The sequence below is a fragment of the Cyprinus carpio genome, chromosome B5 (assembly GCF_018340385.1).
Source record: "Cyprinus carpio isolate SPL01 chromosome B5, ASM1834038v1, whole genome shotgun sequence".
Classification (NCBI taxonomy): Eukaryota; Metazoa; Chordata; class Actinopteri; order Cypriniformes; family Cyprinidae; genus Cyprinus; species Cyprinus carpio.
The window spans coordinates 20,990,161-21,009,359 of NC_056601.1; the positions used below are offsets into that span (position 1 = coordinate 20,990,161).

At 36.4% G+C, this 19,199-nt stretch overlaps 2 protein-coding genes across 11 annotated transcripts in view; one reads left to right on the forward strand and one right to left on the reverse strand.

Annotated features, from left to right (window-relative positions):
* Positions 1-19,199, reverse strand: part of LOC109045313 (AP-1 complex subunit beta-1) — a 49,571-nt gene that overhangs the window by 28,651 nt on the left and 1,721 nt on the right. For 2 of the 4 annotated variants that reach the window (XM_042724878.1, XM_042724879.1), the window contains 8 exons: positions 6,582-6,636; positions 5,434-5,539; positions 5,191-5,326; positions 4,855-5,100; positions 4,584-4,774; positions 2,415-2,636; positions 2,088-2,208; positions 208-303 (listed from right to left, as the gene is read on the reverse strand). In XM_042724878.1, coding sequence (XP_042580812.1) covers positions 208-303; positions 2,088-2,208; positions 2,415-2,636; positions 4,584-4,774; positions 4,855-5,100; positions 5,191-5,326; positions 5,434-5,539; positions 6,582-6,618 — 1,155 coding nt within the window. In that variant the 5' untranslated portion in view covers positions 6,619-6,636. Of the gene's footprint in view, positions 1-207; positions 304-2,087; positions 2,209-2,414; positions 2,637-4,583; positions 4,775-4,854; positions 5,101-5,190; positions 5,327-5,433; positions 5,540-6,581; positions 6,637-6,776; positions 6,796-7,106; positions 7,250-19,199 lie in introns of those variants that run through there. The other 2 variants (XM_042724877.1, XM_042724880.1) reach the window with 2 other exon arrangements.
* LOC109045309 (peroxisome assembly protein 12-like) lies at positions 6,848-18,553 on the forward strand. 7 transcript variants are annotated; one of them, XM_042724882.1, is made up of 4 exons: positions 6,848-7,360; positions 8,917-9,008; positions 10,398-11,904; positions 16,772-17,060. In XM_042724882.1, exons 1-4 carry the CDS (start codon positions 6,993-6,995, stop codon positions 16,911-16,913), a joined length of 2,109 nt encoding a protein of 702 aa, XP_042580816.1. In that variant the 5' UTR covers positions 6,848-6,992; the 3' UTR covers positions 16,914-17,060. The 7 variants fall into 7 exon arrangements, with proteins under 7 accessions (XP_042580816.1, XP_042580817.1, XP_042580818.1 ...); XM_042724883.1 differs by having other exon boundaries at positions 8,920-9,008; XM_042724884.1 differs by having other exon boundaries at positions 7,316-7,448; positions 8,920-9,008.

Genomic DNA, 19,199 nt, shown 5'->3' on the forward strand with positions numbered 1-19,199 from the left:
TGTACTCACAGATAGAAAAAGAAAACTCAGTGTTAGCTACACATCACAATGACAAAACTCATCACAGCACTACAGCACTTCAACCATGATGCACAATGAAAAAAGCTATGAGGTTGCTTATAGAAGAGTAGAGATTTTCAAACATTTCTTTATGGAATTAGGTGACATATAAAAAGATACAGGGCTGAAAAATGAGGCAAGACATACCTCCACTTTGATAGCACAACGGCCAATAGCTCGAACGGCTTTCCGAACAAAGTCTACATCCACTTCAGTGGCATACTCTTTCAGTTCAGCCAATACCTATGGAAATCAACATCATTTTGAGTGGATTTCTATAGAAATCAATCGTACTTCTGAGATGAAATGCTGAATGACCTTCACAAGAGAAAGAACAGGAAATGGATAGCTCGGTCTCTCACAAGGTTATAAGCTCTGGGGGAAAAGTTCGGGAAGAGTCTGATGTTAACATTTAACAAATAGACATGTTTATGGGGCTAATAGCTAAATGAAAAACAGCAAAGAGATGCATTAGAATGAAAATGCAATGAAGTAATTTGTTGTCATATGCAGTGTAAGCACAGCTTTCAATTTATGAGAGAAAGGTTAGAGCTTGATGGGCTTAAGCAAGTGTTTTTTGCTGAACACAGTGATAGACTTCACTGAATAGAAAGTGTAAGGGACTATGTTCCTTTCAGGCACAATTCAGAGCAATGTAAATAGAAGAAGAAATCAACAATGCAGCTTTACTGAAGCTGAATTTGTAATCTTTTGCAATTTAGGTCTTACATACTCATACAAAAAAGACAAAATCAAATAACAGCCCATTTTGCAGTGTTGTGTAACATTCAGCTAAACATTTAATTTTTAATTTGAAATAAACTGTTGATTTATTTTCCAGTTAATGCAATCTAAATCCCAGAGGACTGTGGCCAATATCCTAGCAACATTTTTTTGTTAGCATCACAGGAAATGTAGGACTTTGTGGATCTATCAGAGAGAGACTGTGATCTCTACTTTTACATAAATGACAGTAAAAATCATTAAAGATGACGTTATTAATGCAGCTTTAATTAGAGTTAGAGAAATACATCTATTATTTGAAGCTTTTAAAGGCCTGGATTAGCTGACTGCCTCTGGCTACTAATGAAACTAAAGAAACTACCGATTCTTAAATGCTCAAACTTGTTTACTTCAGACCTTGTCCTTGATAAGATCATGTGATACATACACTGTAAAAATGGTATGAGCTATCTACTTAAAAAAATTATCGTAACATTTTAAGGCTTAACACATTTTAAAGATTTTAAGGCTTGATTTTTTTTTAATGGAATCTACCTGAATAAATCATGTAAAATCTTCTGAATTATTTCATCTATGACACAATAAATTTAATTTTATTACTTTTGCATAAGGCCTGTTTGTATTTGACTGAGTTATTCTGTACAATTAAAAGACTGTATATAGTCAGACACCTCTAGCAGGAAAAAACTTGTTACTGCACTAACATTAGCAAAGCTACTGCTCATTGAACAGAGCATCATGCCTCATAGTAGTAGTACATGCAGTTATCCATAACTATAAGCGCTACTCTTCTGCACAATGGTAATGATAGAAACTTCAACATAACAGAAACACTTTCAAATGTCAAACATAACTACTGAACACTAAACAGTAATTAATAGATGTTTCCCTTTACTCAAAAACATAAAGTATGCTTTATGCATGCTGGGGACTAACAATCACCGCCAAAATAAAACTGTAAAGTTTAACTAATTCTCTTAAAATAAATAGGTAGCCTTCTTTCCTTATTTTTTTTTTCAGTTTAATCAGTTCCTCAATTCAAGCCTCAAATCTGCATAAGTTTTCTTAATAGATGAGGAAAACATTGGTTTTATTAGTGAAAAGTTCTTAATATTTTATATACAACACTGAACCACAATTTTTTTAATAATATATACACTATTTTTAATTATCAGCTAAATTATTTTAATGAAAATTACAAGACCCATGACTCATTTTCTTACAGTGTAAATATCCTGTTCACGCTGTGTTTAAAGCTAAGAGTCAAACTCAGTTTGAAATACCTGGGCGATGTTGGCATGAGAGGCCAGGCGGATCATGATATCCAGTTTCTCCAGTTTGACATAGATGGGGTCATTGTACTTGACAAAGAACACTTTGATCTCTTGCTTCAAAATCTCAGGCCTGCAGGTAGAGAGAGAGAGAGAGATCACCATTGAGGCTCAGTCAAAACATTTATAATTGCTAAGCAAACAGACAACAGGACAATATTGCCATCTAGTGACAATACAGAATGTGCTCATGTGTAAAACAGTGATTAGCAAATTTCTTAAACTAGTGCCATAGAAAACAATAAACAAGACTGAAAAATATAAGGAGAACAGACTAACCTTTTTTGCACAATAAGGTTGATGTTCCTCAAGGCCACATATTGGACCTCGGGTTCCCCAGACAACAGCGTGACGAGGGGAGGAGAGAGCTTCTTCAGAAGAGTGTTGTAGTAATCAGTGTCTTTGGGCAGGAGCTCCAGAAACTTCATCAGTACCTTCACCGCTGACAGCACCACGGCCGAGTTAGCATGAGAGAGACGTGGGGTCACACGCTCACAGATACTAAAAGAGACAGAAAGAGGGAGTTCAGAAAGATGAGCTGGTATTTTTTGCAGAAAAGGTTTACTATATTTATTTTCAGAAAAAGATAACTTGATATATTTTCTATTATTGAGGCAGTACCTGCCAAAATCAAAAGATTGATCAAGGAAGACAAAAGCCCTATTTCTTTACAACAAATTGTTTGCAGTTTTTCAACCTTGGATTTGGATGATTTCAAAATGTTTCACTAAAGTTGGCATGGAATGGAACAAAATGGAATATAAATTGTGGAGTACCTCAAGGTTCTATCCTGGATGCTTTTTTAATTTATTTTTTATGTCACTTTTATTTGACCAAACAAAACCCCACACTATATACTTCATTCATTTAGCTAGTTATAGCACATTTTACCATGTGATTTCAGCCGCATGGACAAAATTGACATGTGGGGTTATCACAAAAATATTAACATTACTATTATTTAATATTTATATTAATAAATAACATTCAGACAGAGAAAGAGTGTAATTTGTTGAATTGCCTTGGACTAAATAAATCAATCCCTGCATTAAAAAGCAAATCCTTGATTTGAATTTCTTCTGTTTGATCTTCCCTTGAATTTCCTGTTATAATCTATGCAATTCATAAGCACTTTGTGTGACCTGTGTTGAACTATTCTTCATGCTTCTCTAAAAATTACATATGAATTCTATGAATATAATCAAAGCAATACACCTACAAATTAAAGGCAAGTCTCTATTTCAACTCAGAGACATATCCCCAAACAAATCTGTTTATCTCTTAATAACAGTCTGAAAAGGAAAATGACTATCATGTGAATAAAATCTCAGCTCTAATGAAATTTCATCTTAAAATAAGCCTTTGAGGAGACTAAATGAATTGTAACAGCTCAATCTAAGGTAGCACTAACACTTTTTATTGCTGTTCTATTTGCAGTCTTAAAATAAACAGCAATATTATTATATGCCTGGTATATGTAATTAATCTTCTTTGACAATCACAAGTACAAGAATCAACTTGTTGATATTTAACGGCTAGAAAATTGCTCTGACATGTCTGATTTAACCGATCAAAGCAGAAAACAAGCTTTTTACCGTCTCTAATCCACTTCAGGTTTTTTGTAATGCAAATTCATAGTAACAGGACAAGAAAACCTGTAAACTACATAACTGCTCCAGACCGTTAAAGAGACCAGTTTTCATAAGATTTCAGATACTAGTTGCCACATATACGTATAAACTATAAAATGTCTTAAGATATTAGTTTGCCTGTGCAGTCTCTAAAATAATGTGCATTGCATTTCCTTAAATGTAGTTTTAATTAAGTATTCAATAAAAATAAATCTTCAGTGGATTAATGTTTGAAAATTAAGACAGCTATAAATATTAGTATTGTTTTAAGTTTACACTTGGGCTGTAAAATAAAATTATTATTATTATAATAATATTTTACCATTTTATTATTTCACATTGAAATTTCACAAGAGTCATTTCTGTTTTTATTTAGTAAGTATTATATTTTATTTAATAATAATAATAGTAAATAACAATAACATTAATAATCATTATTTTATAGTCATATTGATTAGCTGTAATCACAGTTTTGGCCAAATTGTGAAGCTCTACAAACAAGCAAAACAAATAAACAAAGCAAACTTTTTTTTTAAATGCAAATTTTATCAGAAAAATCGCAATTGCAATAAGATTTTTTCTCCAAATTGGGCCTATTTTAAAATTTAACTAGGTATGAAAAATGTGCTATATAAATAAAATAGCCTTGGCTAAAGGGTACAAAACCTTCAAATCATTCAAATCTTGCTGATACACATAAGATACAGAAAATATATGTATACATATATAAACAAAATAAAATCATTCACTCTCCATTATCTCCATACACCTGACGAGATAAAGAAACCAGTGACTATGAGGATTATTAGCCCCTCACCTCTGGGCCTCACGCTCATCTTTGGGGTTGTAGTTGGAGAGACAGTCCAGGATGAAGATCTGACCCCACTCAGTGCATTCATTGAGGGCCGTCAGGAGCTTATTGATGTTCTGAGGATTCAGGTCCAGAAGGTTGCTGTTGGGGTGAGACTCGCTGATCTCAGACAGGGCAGCAACTGCATTAGCCACAACCTATGTGAAAATCAGATATCAGTAAAGAATTGTGAATGGGGAAGTATGCATTTAGGACAATTAGATCCAAAGTATCTAACCATGGGGTTGGAATCAGCGATCAGGTCCCTGAGAGAATCCAGGAAGCCCTGGTCCTCCACCATCTGGGCGTTGATGTCATGCAGTTTAGCCACACACACTGCAGCGGTCTTCCTCACATAGGGGTCTTCATCCTTCAGACACTTTCGCAGAGGCTCGCACAAGTACTCAGTGATCTTGTCCACACGAATACAGCCCATTGTACGCACAGCCAGAGCTCGGATCAGAGGGTTTGGATCTTCACAGTCCTAAAAAGAAAGAAAGAATATTCAGACCTCTTGGTGGAATTTGACAAAATCATATCCAAATTAGATCCAGACTTTAACAGCAATTCTCACCTTGACAAAGCTGTTAACGGCCATGATGGCCATGTCAGGTTGACTCTTGGCATAGTTCATAAGGTACAGGTAAACCAGTTTCTTCAGCTCCAGGTTATCGGTCTGCATGCAGTTTACCACATCTGGAAACAAGGAACTAAATAAACCAGTAAAAGGGTATTAGCATAACTATTAGGGTGAAAATAATCATCTTTTAAGAAATGTGGGACGTAAGAGTGCATATCTGATTCAGATTCAAAGCACCTGACATCCTTGCCCACAGTCATGGCTGCAATGACTTTCTTCACTGCCTCTTTCCTCTTCTCCTTCTTCTCATTGTTCAGCTCGGCCTTCAGCTCAAAGATTTCACCTGTAACAGAGAGTAACATGATCAGTGTTAATGCTTATACAAGTTCTATAGAGCAGAAGGGTAGTATTAAATTCACAATTACTCTACACTATATTTAGTCAAAATAAACTTTGTTTACTATTTTACTACTATTCCACTGATTCTTGAAATATTTACTCGTCATATTTCCACTTTTAAATTAATCAAAAATGATTGCTACAGTGTTCTTGATACAAATGTACCCCTAAAATGACCTGGAAATCAACAACTTAATAAAGATTGGTGGTGTGTCAGAGTGCCTGTATGCAAACTGAAAAGATCGAGGAACTGTGTGTGTGTGTTTTATACTTGGATCATTTACAGAAATGAGCGTGCAAATGCAGAGGCATCGTGACCATTCAAAGCTCGGGGCACTTGCCTTTCAGATTTTTGAGCCAAACATATTTGAATGCAAATTTCAAAAGACAAAAATGAAATATTTTTACATTTTATAATTCTATTCCACGATTATTGCAGGAACAGAACTTATAATGCCTCAGAATCAGTGGCTTTTGGTGAAATTCACATTTTGAAGCCAAAATGTGTGTTTTAGCCTCTATGATTTGTGCATATTTATCCAATGAGTTTTTACACGTGGGTGGTTGGGGGGATCTGAAATACTGAATCAATGATAATATCTTATTAATAATGCCTGTTCCTGTTCCAGTTCATAATTTAAAAGTATTTAATGGGATCTGAAGACATTGTAGTATTATTACAGTAAACTTTAAGTACATTTTTATTACAGACAATTATTTTTATATGGTGTTGGGTTTTGAGTTCAGTTATAATTTTTCTTTATTTTGTCTTGGTTCAAAGTATTTTTAAAAATCTCAGGATTTCAGTCCGAGTCCAACCCAAACTATCACGACTCATAATAAAGAACGAAACACCAGAACCGAACAAACATGGTCTAAAATATCATATCAAACTGTAAATTGTTCAGGGCTTTTAGATCAGTTCTTTTTTTTAATCCTAATACCATCCCATAGTCTAAACAAACAAATTTAAGCTCTTTACTTGCCTTTTTTGTTGGTGGTAAAATACTTGGAGTCAGTCATTCTGACAGCTTCTCAGATCTGAAGAAGAGGAAATAAAGCACATTTACATATCAACATTTTAAAAACGCATAAAAGCAACAGTATAATCTCAAATGATCCTTTATTGACGGCTGGCAATTTTCATGACATTAGAATACAGATACAAATGTGAAACGTGCCTGTAATTGCCAATTAACACAGAAAATCATCAGGGACAGTTATGTAGACCATTTGCTACATGAACATACACAGTAACACAGCCTTGCATTACAAACGATTACATAAACTGAAAATATACGTCAAACTTAATATCTGCAGCTGTACTTCACAAATGTTATGACTGTTAAGTTTATTAATTGGGCGTGACCCAAAAATTATCCAGCTAACGTTATGCTATGCTAGCGAAAACCTTGGAAGCAGGACCTTTATCGACTGAAATACAGACATCTGTCCTTTCTAAAATTATAACGCAAACAAGTGATGAAAACACAAAAAAATCCGATACGCACAAGGGATGTAAGAATCGACGCAATATACGAAAATCTTCGTTTACTGGAGCTCTTCCCGGAGATATGGGAGATACGGTTGCTTCCTCTGCTTTTGGTCGGCCCTGGAAGATGGAGCGCACCCGGAAAAACAAAATGAAGCGCGGAACCAACGACCGGGAAGATCGCGTGAGACCGACCGGAGCCACACAGATGTTACCCCGGATGCAGACAGGGCACGGGTGTGTGGCTGCAATCATGCACCATTCTTATATAACGTGAGTGGGCTTCATACAAACCCGGCGAGTTTATTACATCAGTTCACGAGGTCATATTAGATTCAGTGATGCAGGAGGAAATATCACGGCAAGTGTTATTTGTCTCAGATTGCGTGGAAACCAGTGAGTGTGCTACATAAAGTCAAGAAATCTAGACTAGATTCCAAAATATTTGTGACTATGTGCCTAAAGAGCCTCCCCTTTTTTCTTTTGTTTAATTTTGTTACATTTTATCCCTTGAACACTGCCAACCATCGCATGTTTGATTGTTTTGATTAAGTATGGCATAACTCTACACATTGTGCACAATCTTATTATCACGTTATAATATATATAATTTCTTACTGTACTGTACTTGGTTCAACCTTATTACAAATGTCTCCCTTCAAAAGATACCACAAATGTGCAAATACTTAAAAATGCATTTTCTGCATAACGAGTGTGTTGAAGGTGTGCAGATGTCTGTTTTATTGGTTGTTGTCTCTTCATTTCCCACCCTCTACACCCCAGGGGTGTTCAATTAAAGTTCAAAGAGACCCAGTATCTACTATGGATAGTCTTTATAAATTAGGATATTGGGTCCTCAGAGCCATAGGGCAATGTAGTAAAAAAAATAAATTAATTTCATTCAGATATGATTATTAAAATGTAAGATCAGATGTTTTATCAGACTATTTTTTCTTTACATTTAGATACATACGTAAAGCACAGAAAATAGGGGTTCAGAGTTTTCCTCTTGAAGTCTGGACCATTTTTATATTTTGCTTAAAATGAGATCTACTAAAAACAAACAAATAATGTAAGATTAAAAATGTAGATGAAAAAAGTCTTGTCTCAAACTGGTTTGCACGGTAAGCTCATGCGTTTGTTAAAAGGGCGTGTGAGATGGGGGTTGAGCAGCCTAGAAGCCTCAAAAGATCTGGTCTAGGAAGGAGTCAGGACACAGCCTCACTGGGATCATAAGTCTGAGAAGTAACCTATGAAGGGGTCATTAAAGCATTCAGAAGACGGATTCATTTAGCAAATAATCACTAACTTTACTGTGTGTTGCTAGAAGATGCGCAGTGGCTGTGCTGTGAATTTTTAAATCTATTTTCATCGACTAAAGAGCAAAATCAGACACTATTGTGTCTAAAATGTAAGTAACTTAATTTTAACTTGTAAAAAGAAAACCTGCATAGTGCAACTCCTATATGTTGTATAGGCTAGTCTCATTTCCTACTTTTTTATTTTTTTAACTTTGGATCAAGCTTTCCTTTTTATTTATTTAGCATTAAACAAGCAATACAATACATTGTTTTAAGCAAAGAAAACATTGCTCACAGTCATCAAAAACATATTAAGAAGTATATATAAATTAAAGAAGTAGCTACTGCCTGCTTCTGTGGTGGTTTGGATTCGGCGTTCTGTTGAGAATGGATAGGTTTGCATGTCCGTAGATAAACATAAACTCACGAGTTTCAAAGTCAAACACTGAGTTGACTAAACTAACTCAAAACCACGCTACTATTATGTCTTGATGGAAATTGTAACTTTTTTTGTTTGTTTGTTTTTAGCAGAACTGCCACCCAACAATCACATTTCACACTGACTGAGAACATGAGTGATCTCTGCAGAAGGAAACCGCATGAGACTGAAGAACAAAGAGGTCGGTGTCTGCTCCTGAAACTTCATTAGGCTACTGTAAATTCTATAAGCCCTTCCACTCAAAACATGACCTGAACCAGTGTATTCCTATGAAGCCATTCATGGCACAAGTATTTTCTTGAAGCAACCCTGTTTTTATTCAGAAAGTGTGCTCAATCCACTAAGTTATAATATTATTTCATATGTCCTGCACTGCAGTAGTATCTGGTGGTGTTAGCACACTGAGATCAGACATGAAGTTGCATTTTTCTTCGTACCCCACACATATGAGCAGAAGCCAAAAAAAATTTTTTAAATAAAATATTTGCATTTCATGAATGCATTGAAGTCATTTGCATAAAGATGTTTCAGGCGTGCAAGACCAACTTTTACCTGTTTGAATGGGGAAATGACAACAAAAAAAAAATGCTTGCCAAACTCCTATTTCAATAACATATTTCAAATCAGCAATAACATAAGCCATGAACTGTCTCATATGGTATTTCTTATGGTCAAATCGTGTTAAATGAAAAGATGCATATTTTAGGATGGTTCAGCCAATGTTTATGCATGAATTGTAGGTTGCTAACTGTTTTTATGAGAACAAGAGCTTCTAGTGGAAGTTGCAGAGATGCATTACCAACTAGTGATCAGCACTTTTATATAGAATGCAGAGATTATAGTTATAGTGAAACATCTTGATGTACTATGCAGTTTTTGATACTAGCTGTCGCAAAAACTTTGCTAATACAACAGCATTTTTTTTGTAGACAAACTGTAGCTCACTGCAAAATAATTATTTGATAATAACTCATTAAGCAAAAAGAGGTTTTCTCATAAAAGCAAGGTATTCAGTATCCCGAAGCTTCTCTTTCAGTAGAATCCATAAAAAATATCCTTGTCTCCCAGCCAGTGAACCACCATATTACTGTGTGTGTGTGTGTGTGTATAGTTGCTCTCAACCGATGCCCCAGGTGCCACCAGGGGGCCTCACCAAACATGGAGCCTCAAGATGTAAAATGCTTTTAAAATAAGCTAAAACAACTAAATATCACGATGACTGACATCATTTTTTTCCCTTTTTTACTGTAAGTACGTAGAGACCATGGAGATATTGCCATATTTCTGAATTAAAAGGGCCTTCAAAAGATCGCTCAGTTTAAAATTTCCTCATTCTTATGCTAAAAGTACTGTAAAAAGGAATTAGAGATGTTACAAGGCAGCTGTAATATGTCCTAGAAATATATTTTTATCATTTAGCATTACAAATCACGCTCATAAAAATGCTGATATTTGTGCAGTTATTGCACATCAAACATGAGAACGTGAAAAGATGTTTGTGTTGTAAGTTCATTAACTGTGGTGCTCAATTTTAATTGGTATCTCTTTTGATTTGTAATGTTTATTTTAGACCTGATGGAAGTGAGCAAGAAAGGAAAAAAAGAAACCCCAAAATCTGTCAATGGCTCTTCTCACACGAGAATTCGTACTAGAAAGAAGCAGAAACACAAAAAAGCCATCAGGCAGCAAGTGAGGATCCACGCTGGAGATGAACTGTACACATGTGATCAGTGTGAGGAGAGTTTCACATGCAAAGAAGACCTGAAGAAACACATGAAAATCCACAGTGGAGAGAAGCTCCACACGTGTGATCAGTGCGGCAAGGGTTTCAAACTCAAAGGACATCTTGGGATACACACGAGAATCCACACTGAAGAGAAGCCGTTCACATGTGATCAGTGCGGGAAGAGTTTCTCACAAAAAGCACACCTTAAGGAGCACATGAAAATCCACACCGGTGAAAGGCCGTACTCATGTGATCACTGTGGGAAGAGTTTCCTACGAAAAGACAGCGTTCAGAGACACATGACAATCCACACTGGAGAGACGTCATTCACATGTGATCAATGTGGGAAGAGTTTTGACGTCAAAAGAAGCCTGTTATCACACATGAAAATCCACAATGGAAAGAAGTCACATGTTTGTGAGCAGTGTGGGGAGAGATTCAGATGCAAAATAGATCTCAGGCAACACATGACGATCCACACTGAATACAGGCCGCACGCATGTGATCAATGCGGGAAGGGGTTCACACGAAAAGAACACCTTCAAAGACACATGCTTATCCACACTGGAGAGAAGGAGTACTCGTGTGATCAGTGCGCAAAGAGTTTCTCTCTAAAGCAATCCCTTAAGAGCCACATGCTGGTTCACACTGAAGAAAAGCCGCACACATGTGATCAGTGTGGGATGGGTTTTATAAGAAAAAACGTCCTTGCGGTACACATGACTATCCACACTGGAGAGAAGCCACACACATGTGATCAGTGCGGGAAGAGTTTTGCACTCAAAAAAAGCCTTAATGAACACATGAAAGTTCACACCGGAGAGAAGCCGCACACGTGTGAGCAATGCGGGATGAAATTCACACAAAGATCCAACCTTATGGTACACAAGAAAATCCACACTGGAGAAAAGCTACACGCTTGTGATGAATGTGCTAGGAGTTTCACACACAGTTCCACGCTAAAAAAACATCTACAAACCCATTCTGAACATAAACCGTTTTACTGTGATCAATGCGGCAAAGGTTTTAATCTGGAATCAACCCTGAAGAGCCACCTGAAAGTTCATGCTAAAGTCAGAAATTATTTTTGTCTTTTCTGTGACAAGAGTTTTAGTCTGCTGAGTGTTTTTAAACTGCACCAGAGAAGACACGGCTCTGTGAAGTCTTTTCTGTGCTTTGAGTGTGGGAGGTCCTTTTTTACAAATACTGAACTGAAACAGCACCAGACCAGTCACACTGGAGAGAAACCTTACAAGTGTTCGCACTGTGACAAGGGATTCTCTTTGTTGGGAAACATGAAAAAACATGAGGGGATCCATACTAGAGAGAAGCTGCAGACGCTGCCCTCCAAGTGAGAAGAGTTTTAGTAAATTAGCAGAGATGAGTTCCTCCCAAAAGACGTTTTATTCTAAAGTTTCACGTAATTTACTTATGCATGTGTATTACTCTTAGTTCATTTATTCTACTTTATGAAACTAGTTGTTTGCATAATGTTCTTGTGTTCTCAAATGTAGTTCAGGAAGCTGAAGCAAAGACTCGTAATATCTATTTTTTTTTTTTTACTTGTTTGTCATTGTATTTGGAACATCTTGCTATTCTGCCACATATTGTGGTGCATGTTGTAGCTTCTATCAAGTTTGTGTTTGCTGTGTTATTGAGAGGTTAACACACAGCACATCTTTATATACTTATGTAAATTCCCCTTCCAGTAGCACCAGCAGCATCACAATGTATGTGCAGCTGTTTTTTTTTTAATGGTGAGCGAAGAACTTGGCAGTACTGGGGACTTAAGTGCTGCCTCATTGTAAATTGGGAAAACTGTATTACTACAGGGTATTAAAGGCCGTCAACACAAAGTACACTGTATAAGTCTATCAATTTCGCTTTTATGGCAGAAACACCAAATATAGTTACATAAGCAGGTATGTGCTGTTAAAACAAGATATAAAAAGTACTGTTTTAATGCATAAATACAAGTATTTGATACCTTTAATTAAATACCTTTAATGCTAAAACCTTTTTAATTGAATTTTGTACTTAATCTCATTTAATAACCATTAATAACCACATTAACATTGCAAGAATAAACGTATTAACGGAAGATCTTTCATGTATTCTTTGAGATGTTTTGTCCCCCAACAAAATATATTAAATAAATTTGAACAGAAGTCATAGGCTATAAATGATAGCTTTAGTCACATATAAATTCTAGCTCAAAGAGCCCACATTTTCTTGTGCATATAGTATTTCCCAGTAACATTATTAGTTGTACTATACATTTACAGTGCCTTGCGAAAGTATTCATACTCTTCATTTTTTTTTTTTTTTGTGTTTTGTTATGTTGCTGCCTTAGATTAAATTTATTTAAATTACTTTTTTATGATTAGTAAAATCTAGTAAAATAAAATATTCTCATATCATTCTACACTCCATACACCATAATGGCAAAGCAAAAAACAAAACAGGTTTTTAACATCTTTGCAAATTTATTAAAAATAAGAAACTTAAATTATTCCATTGCATAAGTATTCATTTTCATCTGGGACAGTTGAAATTTAGCTCAGGAGCATTGATATTTCTTGTAGTGTTGTCTTGTAGCGAGGGACTCGTCAGAGTAGAAGGAACGCTCAGTGCAGCAAAATATTGAGATGGCCTTAATGAAAACCTAGTTCAGAGCATTCAGAAGCTCAGATGGACAGTGACCCTAAGCACACAGCAAGAGTGGCTTATAAAGAACTCTGTGAATGTCCTTGAGTGGCCCATCCACAGCCTGGGCTTGAACCCAATCAAATATTTCTAGAGAAACTTGGAAATGTGCGTCTGCCCCCATCCAACCTGACAGAGCTTGAGAGGTGAAGAGATGAGGAGAAGAATGGCAGATAATTGCCGAATGATGATGTGCAAAGCTTGGCGCATCATACACAAAAATAATTGAGATTGATTTTTTCTTTTTAATAAATTTACAAAGTTGTGACAGTCATTATGGTGCAGACCTATGGTGTGTAGACTGATGTGGAACAACATAAAACGTGAAATGAAGGGGTATGAATGCTTTCGCAAGGCACTGTATCCTAAAAAATAAAATGTATGAAATGCATATAGATTGGTTTTGAAGTTTGACATTACTATCTAACGTTTTTGCTTTTAACTTTTATTGAGAAATGTAGTTTTTGATTGTTTCAGAATCCATTCATTAGAATCAGTGGAACGGAATAGAATATTTTATAGAGTACCCCAGCACAGTAGGTGGCAGTATGAACCTATTTTGTTGACTTACAGACGACAGAAGAATAACACCAGTAACAGGAAAAATTTGCTACAGGGTGATATCAGGTAAAAATGGGCCATCAGGTAAAATGGGCCATTTAAGGTTTGGGGGTCCCCAGCCCCTCTGGAATTTATAACCAATGACTACAAAGGATTTCAAACTGTTGTCGTAACTGTGCTTGACAAGTAACAGGTGATTTGATTGGTTTATGGTTGCTATGGTGGGCGGGGCAATAATTCTTATCAAGACTGCACCAGAAAGCTGCACGGTAAGTAGCCTGGCATACCAAATCTAACTAAACTATTATAAGGATGATAAATATATTAATAAAAAAAACATTCACATAAAAAAACTATGCATAATATTGGTCTTAATGGCATCAATCAGAAATAATGTTGTTAGTTTGGTATAGGAACATATTTTTTTGAAAAAAGTGATGTTTTTTCTTGGCGGCCCAATTTACCTTAACCCACTGAGGTAAAATGGGCCACATGGTTTCAGCTAAAATGGGCCATCATCTGTGTCACTCACAAACACACATACACATGTGTTTGAGTGTGTGTGTGTGTGTGTGTGAGTGTGAGTGTGTGTCTCTCTCACACACACACACTCACCATGACCCCCCCCCCCCCCCAACAGTAATAATGGTAGTAGATATTTTATTTACAGTGAGTATGGCAAACGAGAAGGAAGCGAGAGGAGAGAAGAGAGGGAAAAGGAAAGAGAGGAAGTGAGAGGAGGAGGAAAGATAAAGAGGAAGCAAACAGAGGAGACAGGAAGTGAGAGAACAGGTGAGCAGAAAGGAATGCAATGGAAATGAGAAGAGACACAAAGAGAGAAAAGAGATGAGGAGCAAGGACCAGAGAGGAAAGGATACAAAGATAAAACAGGGAGGGAAAGTAAGACCAAACAACTACAATCTGTGGAAAGAGAACCAAAAGAAAAAAAAAGCAGGGCAAGAGAAGCAAATCACCTTGCAAAGCCTGCAACACCCACTATGGGTGACCTAAATGACCCTAAGGGTACTGAGGAATGGGTAAAATGTGATCCATGTTCTGCCTGGTTTCATGAGAGCTGTGGTGAAGAGAATGGTATCTGTGATGACGATGGTTTCATTTGCAAAGACTGTGTTTGAAAAATGTTTTCATCACACACACACAAATCAGTTCTAAATTTTGAATGTGAATTTCTGTAATTTGCACATTTCATTCTAAATGTATTGTTCACACACACACACACACACACACACACACACACACACACCACTGACATCAGTTCACTGATCTATGTTGTTACAAAATGGACTTTTTTAATTGCACATTTGAATATGTGGGTTTGCACCCAAAATGTATTTTTTTTTTAATGGCACATATGAATATGTTTGTTTAATGCAGTTTAAATGTTATGTGGCTGTATAAGCAGTTGTGTTTTAAAATTAAAATTGATGATAAATTACTATTTCCCTTTGCAGTTTGACTGGCCCATTTTACCTGAAACAGCTGGCCCATTTACCTGAAACTGCTCATGCAAAAAAAGTTGGCACAACTGATGTTTAAAGAACTGTAGGGCCTAAATAATTATATTTTATTACATAATTTCAACACAAAATGATCAAAAACAGTCATTATTAATCATAAATACACATGAAATAGGCATATATGGTATTGTATTATTGTCCCAAACGATTTACCAAAAAGTGGCCCAATTTAGCTAATATCGCGTATTGCTACAGCTTGTGACCGTTGCATCGTACATTGTTTTTGTGCAGGGTAATTTTCTGCCCAAATTGTCTTGGTTAATAAAACGATGAAAATATTAGTATTAAAAGACTCTTAGGACTAATCATAATATTATCGCTCGCTTTGTTGTCGGAACGGTGAAGTTCTCCGTGCTTGCTCACATCTGTGTTGATCCCAGTGTAATGGCAGAGCGAGGAGCACACTTAACAACAGCGGCTCCAGCCGAAGACAGGCCCTCTGTGTTTGAGGTTTTAGCTCAGGACTCTTTGATGAGTGCTGTTAAACCTGCATTACTGCATGCTGTGAAGGTATGCTTACGCATTTAATATATCGTGTACTGCATTTGCCACCACTGTACAGTAAATGACATTATGGTATAAGATTAATCTTGCTTCCAAACATCTGTCTTTGCCTCATGCTCTAACATACCTGACAGATTATAAAGTGAATCACAAGAACTGAAACTGTGTGCCAAATACAATACTAGCAGTATACGCACTGAATACCTTATGAGCCACTATATTTGCCATAATGAGCAGAATACAACCCAAGAACACTGTTTGAAACCAGTATCCCACAATGCAGTGGGTTCAACCTGACCTTTCATCTCCAGCAAGAAGAATGAACAAAGGCTGAATTAGACGACTTGCAGCTATTTACACAAAATTTAATTTAAAAACACAAAATAACCACATTTGTGAGCATAGGCCATCTTTTAGATGCCACAGACCCCCAAATATGATCTTTCTCATGTGAGCGATCCACATGATAAAATATAAAAGACATCTATAGAGTTCCTTGTATAGAGACTGAATTTGTACCGTGAAAAACAAAAATTTTATAATACATCTAAATCATAAATTGGAAAATATTTTGTTTATATTAAGATACATTTTTACTTTATTTTTCTACTTAATTTAGTCCTGTACTGTTGTATATTATGTATTTATTAATCTTAATCTAGTTTAATTTAATTTTCATTTAAATTAATCAGATTTTTAAATCAATTTTATTAGTTTTTAATCTTATTTTTAATAATTTTTTTACACTTTTTTTTTTTTTTCTCTGAACATTTCCATGGACCTCCTAGTGTACCATTGCAAACATACCTCTGTTGTTTTACATATATTAAAATATAGTAATGAAATAAACTTTACAGTATTTACTGGCATTGAATAACATTGATATGTAAACCCTGTCTTTGTCCACAGATCCTTGCTACGTCTAACCCCGCTCGCTATGGAGTTCTTTGGAGGAGGTTTGATGAGATTTATGTTATCCTGGACGTGTTATTGCAGCATCATTTCCTTTCCCGCACCAGCGCCTCATTTTCGGAGAATTTCTACGGTCTGAAGCGCGCAGGAGAAGACGGCACACGTGCAGCTCATCTGGGACTCCGGCGCAGACAGCACTGGCGCTCCTTGTTCCTTCTGACCCTCCTTCCTTACCTACACACCAAACTGGAAAAAATCCTGGCTCGACAGAGAGACGAGGACGATTTCTCCATCCGCTTGCCTCAGTCCTTCATGCAGAAGTTGTACAGGGCTTTTTTGGCTGCGTACCCCTTTGTGTGCATGGCTTGGGATGGCTGGGTCTTTTGCCAACAGCTTTTGTATGTTTTCGGCAAAACACGGACACATTCTCCGCTCCTGTGGCTGGCAGGGGTTAAACTCTCATATCTCACGGCTAATGACATCCTTAGCCTGGATCTTAAGCCATCGGGCCCCGCACTGAGTCCCAGTCAAAGGTGAGTTTATTATGAGTCCATGCTACATTACTTTCTTGAGGTTTATTAAAATATAAAGACGTTTAATTAAAGCAAAAATCTCTCTTTTCAGCTTGAGAGAGAAATGTCAGCGCTGGGTCTCTACAGCGGTTGGTGGTGTGGCTGTGTCTCTGTCAACCAGCCTCTCGATTGGAGTGTTTTTCCTGCAGTTCCTGGAGTGGTGGTATTCATCCGAGAACCAGAGCACCGTTAAATCCTTGACCTCCCTTCCAACCCCTCCGCCACCTCTCCACCTTCACAGCCAGGAGACGTCACCCACACACATCAAAGTCTGCCCGCTCTGCAGGAAAGTGCGCACCAATGACACTGCGCTGGCCACTTCAGGCTACGTGTTTTGTTACAAGTGTATATATGTGTATGTAAAAGCCAATCACAGGTGTCCTCTCACTGGCTACCCTTCAGGGCTGCAGCACCTCATTAAAATATACTCACCTGATGGATAGACTGGTAACATCGGTTTAGTTTAGTTTCCAAGATGCATTATTAATGTGGATCTGTCTGATTTTACATTATTATTACACATTGTTCAAGTGAACAACAGGTTTAGTGTTAATTGTTATGCTAAGGAAGCTAAAATACTTTTTATTAGTTACTATAATTCATTTTTGTGATACGGTTATAATGGATAATTAATTTGTGAAATGTGTAAATATTACATTTGCATAGATATCATCATTGCCGACTCTTATTTAAAGTTGCAATGCAATGGAAGTAATGGCAGATCTTTTCTTTCATATTGTGACATGCATTCAAATGTAATTCCTGGGGAAAAAAATAAAAACGCACTCGTTGTCGATTGGATTTTGAGATGTTCGTTGCAGTCAAAAGTGGAGGCTAGTCACTCAAGAAGTCTGTCATTCTCACCAGAACAGGGTTATTGTGGGCCATAAAGAGTCTTAATTCACCCTGCCGCAAATTCAAGCCTTGACAAGTTGATGCGGAAAGTCTAAAATCCATAAAGTCATGGCATTAAATGGAGCATTGATTGCAAAAATACATATTTGTCTTGTTCTCCAGTACAAGTATGTTAAATCAAGATATATTTAGTTTACTAGATATTTACTAGATGAAAAATGGTTTTCTCAGACATTGTTCACAAGTGAGTTTTTGTATCTGTCAGTGGGGTATGAAGATGTCCCTTTTGAATTGTGTTGATTTTTCTGGGCCCCAGATATTTCTTCTTGTTTTAATCATAAACACATTTTGATCAGTTTCTCAGAAAACTTATTTTTTTGTAAAATGAATTCAAAAGTAGGCTAATCACTTGAAATGTGTATTTTGCACATTTTTATATATTTTTTAATCATAAGCTTATATTAATTTTTAGTATGATAATTCAAACCACTTGTTTATTGAATCCAGACAGTTACAGAAGAGCATAGGACAGTCTATGATACTGATGACAGCTGATCAAACTAATTCAGTTCATATGGTGCTATTTTCACAGTTACATTCAAATAGAGCCATTTCATTAATCTTAACAGAACATTTTATATATAGCAACAAGTCAGAGCTTATTCTCAAATTTACAGGGTCTGACTCTGCCATCTGTTGTAGCTTAGTGACAGCAAATGTGTAAAGCCTCCTGTCACAGCAATTTACAGCTGACTAAAACACAGATCAACATGCATGCCGAGGGGCCTCTGAACGCCTCAAACTGTAAGAGAAAACTGATATGAAGTCTTGACTGGCAGATTCATTGTGCAAGAAACAGAGAAATGAAGTTTTGAAAAATTAACCAAATGATCAAAGGATAGCGAAGCTCCTTACATCACTGATTTGATTACAGATGGAGGAAAAGCAAGTTGATTTTTCTGTAACAGAGCACTGCATGGAGAATTTATTTTTTGTAG

Excerpts from the sequence above, each read along its gene's own strand:
- LOC109045309 (XM_042724882.1), top strand. The coding sequence starts at position 6,993 with ATGCTAGCGAAAACCTTGGAAGCAGGACCTTTATCGACTGAAATACAG. Across the intron at positions 7,361-8,916 it reads ATGCACCATTCTTATATAAC|CAGAACTGCCACCCAACAAT; the intron begins GTGAGTGGGCTT and ends GTTTGTTTTTAG. Across the intron at positions 9,009-10,397 it reads TGAGACTGAAGAACAAAGAG|ACCTGATGGAAGTGAGCAAG; the intron begins GTCGGTGTCTGC and ends TGTTTATTTTAG.